This window comes from Arachis stenosperma, chromosome 10 (genome assembly GCF_014773155.1).
Source record: "Arachis stenosperma cultivar V10309 chromosome 10, arast.V10309.gnm1.PFL2, whole genome shotgun sequence".
Taxonomy (NCBI): domain Eukaryota; kingdom Viridiplantae; phylum Streptophyta; class Magnoliopsida; order Fabales; family Fabaceae; genus Arachis; species Arachis stenosperma.
The window spans coordinates 11,427,217-11,437,613 of NC_080386.1; the positions used below are offsets into that span (position 1 = coordinate 11,427,217).

The window sequence follows — 10,397 nt, forward strand, 5'->3', positions numbered from 1 at the left end:
AATATAATTTGCCCATGAGAAAATAATAGTTTAATTGAATTTACTTATTCAAAAACAACATACTCCCTATTATTTTACAATTTATGGTCATACATAAAATTATTATGTCATATATTATTAGTAACCACATCCTAAAATTATTGGATTTTTTTTTGAAATAAAATAAAAAATTATTATTCTCGAAAACAAATTATTATTTGGTGGAGTCAAGTTTGTCTCACCCTCCGGCGAACTCTATAAAATTTATAAAGTTGGTCGCATCCTCCCTTTTCTTCTAATTTAGAAAAAAATATATACTCTTTAATTATTTCTGTGCTTCTAATTTGAAAAAATATATATACTATGATCAAAACTATTAATTTTGAAAAAACCTTATTTGGTTTATTTTGTGTGAAAAGAAAAGTTGGGAAGTTAAATGTTGAACAGACAACAAGCATGTCTTTTTGAATATTGTAAATAACCATTATCATCCAAATTAAACCAAACTAGATTTTTTTAAAAATTAAAAGCTTGGGGAGCACCCTTTTTTACTACGCCATTGTTAAATACAGATTATTCCTGTGTACTTTTAAATACTCTTGGAGATGATGATAATAGTTGTCATTGTTATCTTTCTAACTTTTCTTCTCACCCAATCTGGTATTTATGGAGATGCATAATGAAATTCGTCGGAAGATATGGCAAACTCTATAAAAATATAGAAGTTTGCCGACGGTGCGACGAACCTTACAAAAATAATAAGGTTCATCCAGGATGCAGCTGAAATTTCAAAAGAAAAATGTATTTTGGGATTTAAAGGTCGAATAATTTGTTTCGAAAAATAAATTTTTTTATTTTATCATAGAGAAAAATTCCAAAGCTAAGATATCTAAATAAAAAAAATGAATGGTTGAAAATACATTTTTACCCTTAATGGAAAGGTGAAATTACGAATTATACATTTTTTTTTACCGCTGGCAGGTCAGTGGAGACGTGTTTGGCTAGCAATGATAAGTTGGAGATTTTTTTTGAAATAAATTAAATAAAATCATTATTTTCAAAAATAAATTATTCCAACTTTAAATTCTAAAATATGTCTTTTTTAGGTCAAGTTCGCTGTATTTTTTCGACAAACTCTGTTTCAATTTTTTTGTTTACTAAACTTGGTATTTATGGAGATGCCGGATGCATAGTCAAGTTCATTAAAAAATATGGCGAACTCCATAAAAATATAGAAGTTCGTCGGAGTGCCAAGAACCTTACAAAAATAATAAGGTTCACTGGGATGCAGCGTACTTGAATTTAAAAGTTTACTAGTTTTAAGACCCGTGGCAAGCACGGGAAAATAAAAGAACTGCTTACCGAGAAGATGCGAAAGGACTATATGACATACATACCGCTCAAGGCAGAATGTTAGGTAGCAAGCCAGCAAAAACTTTTCTATAGATAACATTAATAATATGATCTGAAATTGTGCTGTTAGAACCAACAGATAATATCTTCAATCCAGAATGCGTGCTGACCCGAGAGAGCACAATATATAGCTGGCCATGAGTAAAAACAGGCCTTGGAAGATACACGCCAATGGTTGACAGCGTTTGACCTTGGGACTTGTTTATGGTCATCGCAAAGTAAAGCGCAACCAGAAACTGTCGTCGAGTAAACCTGATCGGTAATGTATCATTATTAGGTGACATGTTCATCTTGGGAATAAAGACAACCTCACCAGTATTACGGCCTACTAATATGATGCACTCAATGACGTGGCCGCCAAGATGTCTTACCTACATTCGCGTACCGTTGCATAATCCATTGGATTGGTCAATATTGCGAAAAAACATCACAGGAACACCGATTTTAAGTACTAACCGGTGTTGGGTAATTTCTGAACAATTCAACGTATTCAATGACTCTGTGCTCAATGTGTATAATTCAGATTCCATGTGACCATCTTCATTAATTAGTGTATCAGAGCTCAAGTAAATCCTCTCGTTGCCAGGGATCAAAGACATCACATGATTGTTTACTTCAATTACAACATCAAGTGTTGGTGCTAATATACTCCTACCCTTAAAATAATTCACACTGGAAGAATGGAGTAAAACGTTAGGATAAATGAACAACACCAAATCATGTAGACATGGATACTCAATATCCAGTAGCAAGTTGTTGGGTATTCTAATTACTGATTCGCCACCGGTGCTGTCTCCGAGTAACCCGTCACCAATTTGAAGCAGCCATTTAGCAAATTCCTCTAATTGTACACCGTGAATATCTCGCAAACCACAACACAGCCTCATGTTTTCAGTTAACTGCAACACTTGGCAAGATTGCCACAGGTTCGAAGTATTAATACACGAATGAACGATCTCTTCCTGGGAACTACGAGGAATCACAGGCAATATCTGACGAAAATTACCTCATAGAACAACAATTTTTCCACCAAATGGAGCATCAGGATTATATCCACAATCAAAACGAAGAACATCCTTAAGGCACTTGTCGAGTGCTTCGAAGCAAAATTTATTTAACATATGTGCCTCATCCCATATAATTAATTTTGCAGATAAAATAAGACGCGCAAGGGGTGTGCCTTGCCTTATATTACAAATAGAGTCCTGGTTAACACTGAGTGGAACCTTAAAGCATGAATGAGCAGTTCGCCCATTAGGCAACAACAGCGCTACAGTGCCACTGGATGCCACGTTGAGAACAATATCACCCTTCGACTTTATTGAAGCAGACAATGCATTCCATAGAAAAGTTTTACCAGTTCCACCGTATCCACAGACAAAGAAAAAACCACCAGCGCCACGACTAATTGCATTCGCTATTGTGTCGAACGCAATGCGCTGGTCTCGATTCAACTGGGAAACCAAATCAACGGGAATACTTGCCAACTCTGTCCTGTCGAAATTGAGCTCATAAAAAAAGACTGTGTCGGAAGGTTCAGTTGAATCAACAGAATCAAAAAATAACATGTCAGTAATTTCTTTTAGGCTCCTACCATTCGGCTGCAAAAGTTTTTCAATTTTGGCAAGCGTGATGGACTTAATCTCATGAACGGAACAGTGGAAACCTAAAATCAAAATGCAAGATAGTTACATCAGAAACAAATTCGACATGATGATGAAGGGAAAATAAAATAAATGCATAACAAACTGCAAGAGGTGGAGAAGAAGGGAAGTTATTAAATGGATTGGTCTGAAGTTTTGGCAAAACAGTAACACGATAGCAAAAATAATGTAGAATGTTTACCCAATTTATGTCTTCCAGAAAGCATCGAGTTGTCTACACAATGTTGCCAACATTGCTCCCACACCATGTCAGGGCGCACAATGTTGTTTAACATCAAAAGCATTGCAAACAACCTCCTGATATAATTCGGTGATGCCCACACACTGGCTTCATTAAGTACATTGATAAATTCCCCATCATCCTGCAATATCCCTAGCGCATAACAGGCCTCTTTGAATGTATCGTACACAATGCCACCAACAGAACGACATCAGTAAATGTCTGGCACCCTTTTTGATAATTCAATAGCAAACGAAGGTAGTATTCCTCTCCATGCTAGTGAGGAATATGTGTGAGATGACCAATCATATTCCCTTGCTTCCGTGGCCTCCACATATGCCCCTGCTTATCCTAAACAAAAAATGATGGCATCTCCGCTTAAGTTAGTGTACGGGCCAGATCAAAATCTTTGTTAGCCTTAAACCAGCCAATAAACATACTATCCTTTGAGACCATGGCCTCGATAACATTCTTAATAAGCTAATGATCTTCGTACAAAACATTCGGTTCATTTGGCAGATGGAATGGAAGGCGGATGACGTTAGGCTCTTTGAACTGAATCTCAAACCCGAATAGCTGCCAGGATGCCTGACAAGTAGATCTATACCGGCAATCATAGTAATTTTGGATTTCATCCACAGTGACAACAGAATCAGCTGAATCATGTAATCGGAAGAATGAAGCTGTGACGCGGTCATTACCTTTATGGACGTACTTGAACAAATACTTAATAGCAGACGTCTGGCAAGTATACTCGACATTTATGTGGCACCTATACTTAAGGAGCAATGTTGCATTGTACGGGACAATAAACTGATTATCGAGGTTCACATTCCTCTTACTTGTTGAACGACCATTATCTGACCGTTTATACTTGGGAAAACCTACACTGTCTATGGATGTTTTCTCACAAAAAGGCATCGGATAAAATTTGGAACACCTCCCATTAACCATACACAGGCTACTCGTGTTCAAAACCCCACAGGGTCCATGAACCATGAATTTCTGGACTAAGCTGTACAGCTTAGGTTGGGTGTGTTCATCGGGTATCTTGGCCGATATATGATGGTCAATATCATCGGATGATCTAGGCTTCTCGGTGGGCTGAACAAATAATAAAATGTGACAGTGGGGAAGACCACGGTTCTGGAATTCAACTGTGTACACAACTTAAACAAAAAAAAATGGTAAAAAGAAAAGAATATGTTAGGGGACAAATAACCATTGATGAAAAAAAAAAACAAATGTGTTAGCGTGACCTTGAAGACACTGAATGAAAAAACTTACTTCTTTTGGGCTTTTCGAATATGGACCCATCCTTTAAGTCTTTTAGCAAGGCATTTAACTTGATCTTGAAAACCCTTGATATGATATCAGGCTTGTCACTTGGCTTTAATGAATAGTCCGCAACATAATCTTTAATCTCGTTCCAATCTAGGTTACATGTGATAGTAATGAAATAACTAGGGTAACCGGCATACCTGCAAATAGCAAATGCATCTTTGCAATTGTTGTACATATATCGGGGACCGTCGACAAATGAAGACGGCATGATAACTCGTTTTCCAGTTCTTGCAGCCTGTGTCTCACCCTGAATTAGACACTCGTGTAGGCCTTGCAATTGATGGGAGCAAAACTTGCTCTGGTGGAACCTATGGTATTGTAATCTTTCAGCTTCTACCATAGTATAACTATCAACCAAAAATTGTTGGAACAAACGTCTTGATTTGAGAAGAACTTGCGACTTATGCGATCTCATTTGGATTCGAAAAGACAGAAACTCCCTCATGCTAATTTTTTCTCGCTTATGTAACTGTTGCTTAGATCTTTCATCGGATATTAAGATATCACTCCGAAACCCATCTTCTCCATACGGAAAAAGCAAGGGAAACTGTAGTGCAAGGTACTGGGGATGATTAACATCAATGCGTTTCAACTGATTTGAATGCGTTTGATAAACCCATATTTTATTATATATATTGTGCTCAATTTAAGTGATTTATTCAACCCTTCACCTACTTATTCATATGAATTTACATGGTTTTACAATTCCTTCCTTATGATATGACACGTGAGGAAACATGTTTCTTATGCTTTAAAATAATCAAATTTAATTATCCTTTATTACCATTCGATGCCATGATTTGTGTGTTGAGTACTTTCAGGTTTTATAGGGCAGGAATGACTTAAAGGATGGAAAGGAAACATACAAAAATGGAAGGAAATCACAAAATTGGAGTTTTGGAGAAACTGGCAGCGACGCGTCCGCATGGACGACGCGAACGCGTGCTTTGCATAAATTAGCATCGACGCGAGCACATGGACGACGCGAACACGTGGCGTGCGAAACACAACTGACGCAGACGCATGAATGACACGACCGCGTGGAAGAGCTAAACTCCAAATGACGCAACCGCGTGACCCACGCAGACGCGTGACGTACGCGATCTGTAGAATTTGCAGAAGTCGTCCTCAGCAATTTCTGGGCCCCTTTTGGCCCAGATCAAGCCCAAAAAACACAGATTGAAGGATTATAAATGGAGGAATCCATCCATTCATGAGAGAGGGAGATTAGAGACTGAATATTGGATTCATACACACTTTTTAGGATTTAGATGTAGTTTTTAGTGAGAGAGGTTCTCTCCTCTCTCTTAGGATTAGGACTCCTCTTAAAGGACTTAGGAATATTTTCATCTTCTTCAATTACAGGTTCAATTTCCTTTTTATTTGTCTTTCCAATTTGATTTATGAACTTGTCCATGTTAGAATTGACATCTTTATTTAAATATAATTTGAGGTATTTCAGACTCGTGATTGCTTTTCCTTATTTTTAATTTAGATTATTTACTATTGGCTTTGGTTGATTAATTGGTGACTCTTGAGTTATCAAACTCATTGCGATTGATAATTATTATTCTTGCTGATTAATTTAGATTCCTATAACTCTAGTCTTTCCTTAAGGAGTTGAATAGGACTTTAGGTATTAAATTAATTTGTCCACTTAACTGACCTTCATAGTTAGAGGTTGACTTAGTGGAAGCAACAGTATAATTCTCATCACCATTGATAAGGATAGCTAGGATAGGACTTCCAATTTTAATACCTTGCCAAGAGTTTTATTAATTATTAATTTATTAATTCATGCAATTTATTTCTCTTGTTCAAAACCTTTTCAAACCCAAAAACACTGTTTTGCATAACCAATAATAATTCATACTTCCCTGCAATTCCTTGAGAAGACGACCCGATATTTGAATACTTCGGTTTATAAATTTTATTGGGTTTGTTACTTGTGACAACCAAAACATTTGTAAAAAAGGTTGATTGCTTGGTTTAGAAACTATACTTGCAACGAGAATTTATTATAACTTCTAAATCATCAATCTTCAGTTCTTCAGCGTCTGAAGTACAACGTCCCTCGAAAGGTTATCCATATCAAAATCACCTACAATAAGAGCAGCAACTTCAGATACTGATGGTAGATTATATCTTCTACCATCAGTATTCCTCTTCTTAATAAGAAGAAGCTGTAGCGAAGTGGTTGAATCTTCAGCGAACCTTTGCCTAGCATATCGGAAAGACTTAGCAAGAGAATTATGGGAATCAAGCATGCTGCTGAGGTCGGCCACAATGGTACAATATATAGATTTGTGTTGATTAGGCAGGCTACATTAACCCAAAAATAAAATACATCAAGATAAATCCAGGTCACACAGTAATCATATAATACACATATTAAAATATCAACACCCCATCAGTACCACCAACTCACCCAATTGCATCAATCCGATTCTGGACTTCATTTTTCGTATCATAAAAATAAAGCTGAGCAAACTTGGGCTTGCTAGACTACTGTGGCATCAAACTTCCAATTGAATGGTAATGTTGGCCACTAATAACAAACATGGGGGGAGCAGAACCCTTGTTTAGTGTGTACTGAATCTTTCCAGCCATAGATGTGAACGAAAACATACCATTAAAGGCCCTGATATGTTTCTGATAATGCAAAGCTCGTTCATCATCACCATCCAACAACACCCCCAACAATGGTGGCAGAACCGGCAACAAAGGGAGAGTGACCTTTCCACTCATACAACAAATAGCAAATAATATAGTGTTATTGGCTCCACCTTTCGTAAGGCGCTCGTGCATCCACATGTTCCCCCACAAAAAACACATATTTGCGTGGGTTGCCCAATAGACTAAACATCTAGTGAACATATGAAATAAAACAAAATCAAGTTTTCCAGGAGAGCGATAATAGGTCAAAATATCTATAAACTCATAATCATAGTCATTGAGAATAACACCTGGTTCAGTAGAAGATGCAATAAAAGCTTCAACTTGGACGTCGCTAGCCTGAGGCAGATAAAAATGTGCTGACCGGGACAAAGAGGAATAGCCAACCAGACTGCATATTTGATGAAAACAAGTTATCAATTGTCGGAGATAAATTCAAAAATTTTAGACGATTGTGATTTAATGGGCGAAACATTTTGGTAAATGACCCATGTTCAATCGTGGCTATGGGTAAGGCTCGGCAAAAGGTCCCATGCTAATGATGAAAAAATCGCACTAGCTTATACGGAGGAATTATTTAATTATTTAATTCCAGCATAATTCCTAGCTCCAGAGTTTTAAGAGAAATGGCAATTTTAGGCATTACTTACGTGGTACGTGTTACAGAACGCTTTTGTTTGTCACCAGATCTACGTACGTTGCATGGTGAGGAACTTACAAGGGGAAAACGAGGGTTATCCGCGGAGGGAGAAGGCAATACCTTGGTGCGGTGCAGGATTTAAAAAAGGATCAAAATGTAAAAAATGAAACGAAGCATCACAATTGATCACAACATCTAACCAATACCAGTGATGAGTATCGCACATGGGCGGAATATCATTCCGTTCTGCAGAGAGCCAATTAGCAAACAATAAATTAGAAAAAAGACCCAACTTAGATTGACAAATTAAAGCTAACCTTGGCATGTGACAACAGTGGCGGGTGATTTTTGGAGCAGGCCGATATCGGGTTGGAAGGACTCATACATATATCTATTAGGATCAACTACAACAACGGAAATGCATAGATGAAAGTTTATAAATCATCCATAAACAAACCAGGAGAGAAGCAAGCTTAGGATCACGCAAGATTACCAGCAAAAATTGACATGTTCCCTCACAGGGGAAAGAATGGACTATGACAAAAAAGAAAAAGTATAATGAAAAATTGACGACGAGCATGGAGCAAACTATGCAGTGGACAACGACTAACAAACCATTCTCGGGGCCGATTGGACTCAGCAACACGTTGACCCGACGCCTCTTATGACCCAGCAATTTTATCTGTCGTTGCCGTGCGAGCTTAGCTTGGTGTTCTATGGAATCCAGGAAGCCAAACCGTTTGCCAAAGTGTGTGGAATAATTTTATTACAGGCACCTAAACTGATTTCAGACAATTTCAAAATAGGACCCCGCTCAGCAAGATAGGAAAGGCAACACGCAATGACAAAAGTCAACAAAAAATGGGAAGAAGGAAGAAGACCGAAATATCTGCATTAGGAATGATGTCAAAGTTGGACTATGAAAGGCACATGTGCTCACTCACTTGGTTAGTCTTTGACCATTAAGGAAAAGAGACCACTTCACAAAGGAAACGGAACAATCTGGCATCCCGCGACTAAATCAAATTGAAAATACGATGAACTCGAAACATAGTCAAGTGATCACCTTAACATGACCAAAAGAAAGAGAAAAGGAAGTTAGCTGATAGGGGAAAATGGTAATTGCAGAATCATAGTTACACTTACTTGTAACATAAAAAAGGAGTAGTGGAACATGGAAAGAATTATAGAGGTTTTTTTAAGAGAAAAGAAGTAACGCAACATGTTTTAACTTAATCTCTAAAACGGCCTTGCAACTTATTATGCAGGCTCAAAAGGAATAGCATGAAATGTGCATTGTTGATATAAAATATGTGGTAAGAAAATTTTAGCCATATGTCAACATAAGGGAAAATCTGTTTGGTTGAAATAATCATATTTTAATTGATTAGGAATGATTGTTCGATATAAGACATTCATTTGTATCCAAACTAATTTTTTGTACCTCGTTTAATATGACAATCAACTGTTGGGCAATAATTTGGAGTGCTGATGCATGCAAAGATCCTTGATGCGTTTAGGTAAATGAAAATTTTCACTGATCTTTTGTGCCTAATTACAATTTATTAGCACGTTCATAAATTGGTAGTAATCTGACTTGAAAATCAAAATCGTAGCAGAAGGCAGGGCATAAATAAACAATAGCAGAATAAAACCCCCTATTGAAAAGTTATAAGATAGCCTTGCATATAAATAAGAGTTGTTTATCTTGGAATGAGTGAAAATTTAAAACCGCTTGGTCTATTTAACCCACGGAAGTATGTAGAAAATGTTGACAATGCTCGTATGTGGAAGCATACAATGTACACAAACAATATAGGAAAAAATGGGGTTTCTATTCAAAGATAAATTCGCTGGCACTATTGGAAAAATGTAATTACTTATAAATATGGTGTGTCTTCACAAATTAAGGAGGATCGCGTAAATCATATTGCGAAGTATGTGTATGAATCACTAGAGGCTTATCCAGATAGAATAATTCAATTATTCAATTAAGGTGAATTTATTGGCGGATGGCAGTCTATTTAAGGAGATACATTTTTTTATACAGCAGCAATTAAAGGCAAAGTACTTGGCAAACCCAACTCTATCATGTGTTATGCTCCTTCGTTATTGATTGCGTATGAATAATGTTAATGATGTTTTGAAGGATGGAAGAAGAAACCCATGCATCCAACCAATTTGCATTAAGCCCAGGGGAACGCATTGCAAGGAACCGGTCGGTGATAAATACATCATTATGCACAGAATAGATACATCAAGCTGGGAAAGTGTGGGGCGCAACTGAAATGGCTTGTCGTTCATGATGTATTCAAGAAACTCCAACAAACCAAACAATATCAATAGTTCTTAGAAAATAATTAACAAAGAGTGTATGGTAATGAGCACATTGATTCAAACACAAGTCCCATGCCTAATACAGAGCTCCACTAACTAGGTAACTGAACGCGGTTACCGCATA

The 10,397-nt window shown here is 37.1% G+C and overlaps 2 protein-coding genes across 2 annotated transcripts; both read right to left on the bottom strand.

Moving 5' to 3' along the window:
* Positions 1–1,379: 1,379 nt before the first annotated feature.
* Positions 1,380–2,279, bottom strand: LOC130956757 (uncharacterized). Its single transcript, XM_057883750.1, has 2 exons — positions 1,849–2,279; positions 1,380–1,644 (listed from the first exon to the last, which is right to left on the bottom strand). The coding sequence occupies exons 1-2, from the start codon at positions 2,277–2,279 to the stop codon at positions 1,380–1,382; spliced, it is 696 nt and encodes a 231-aa protein (XP_057739733.1).
* A 120-nt stretch (positions 2,280–2,399) lies between these two features.
* Positions 2,400–3,732, bottom strand: LOC130956758 (uncharacterized). Its single transcript, XM_057883751.1, has 3 exons — positions 3,669–3,732; positions 3,289–3,429; positions 2,400–3,058 (listed from the first exon to the last, which is right to left on the bottom strand). Exons 1-3 carry the CDS (start codon positions 3,730–3,732, stop codon positions 2,400–2,402), a joined length of 864 nt encoding a protein of 287 aa, XP_057739734.1.
* Between the last annotated feature and the right edge of the window lie 6,665 nt (positions 3,733–10,397).

What these genes read in the sequence shown, in the direction of transcription:
- LOC130956757 (XM_057883750.1), bottom strand. Translation starts at nt 2,279, where the DNA reads ATGAGGCTGTGTTGTGGTTTGCGAGATATTCACGGTGTACAATTAGAG. An exon ending in TCAGAAATTACCCAACACCG is followed by an intron (nt 1,645 to 1,848) that starts GTTAGTACTTAA and finishes ATTACCGATCAG; the next exon opens with GTTTACTCGACGACAGTTTC.
- LOC130956758 (XM_057883751.1), bottom strand. Translation starts at nt 3,732, where the DNA reads ATGGTCTCAAAGGATAGTATGTTTATTGGCTGGTTTAAGGCTAACAAA. An exon ending in CAAAGATTTTGATCTGGCCC is followed by an intron (nt 3,430 to 3,668) that starts GTACACTAACTT and finishes GTTATGCGCTAG; the next exon opens with GGATATTGCAGGATGATGGG. An exon ending in TGACATGGTGTGGGAGCAAT is followed by an intron (nt 3,059 to 3,288) that starts GTTGGCAACATT and finishes TTTTGATTTTAG; the next exon opens with GTTTCCACTGTTCCGTTCAT.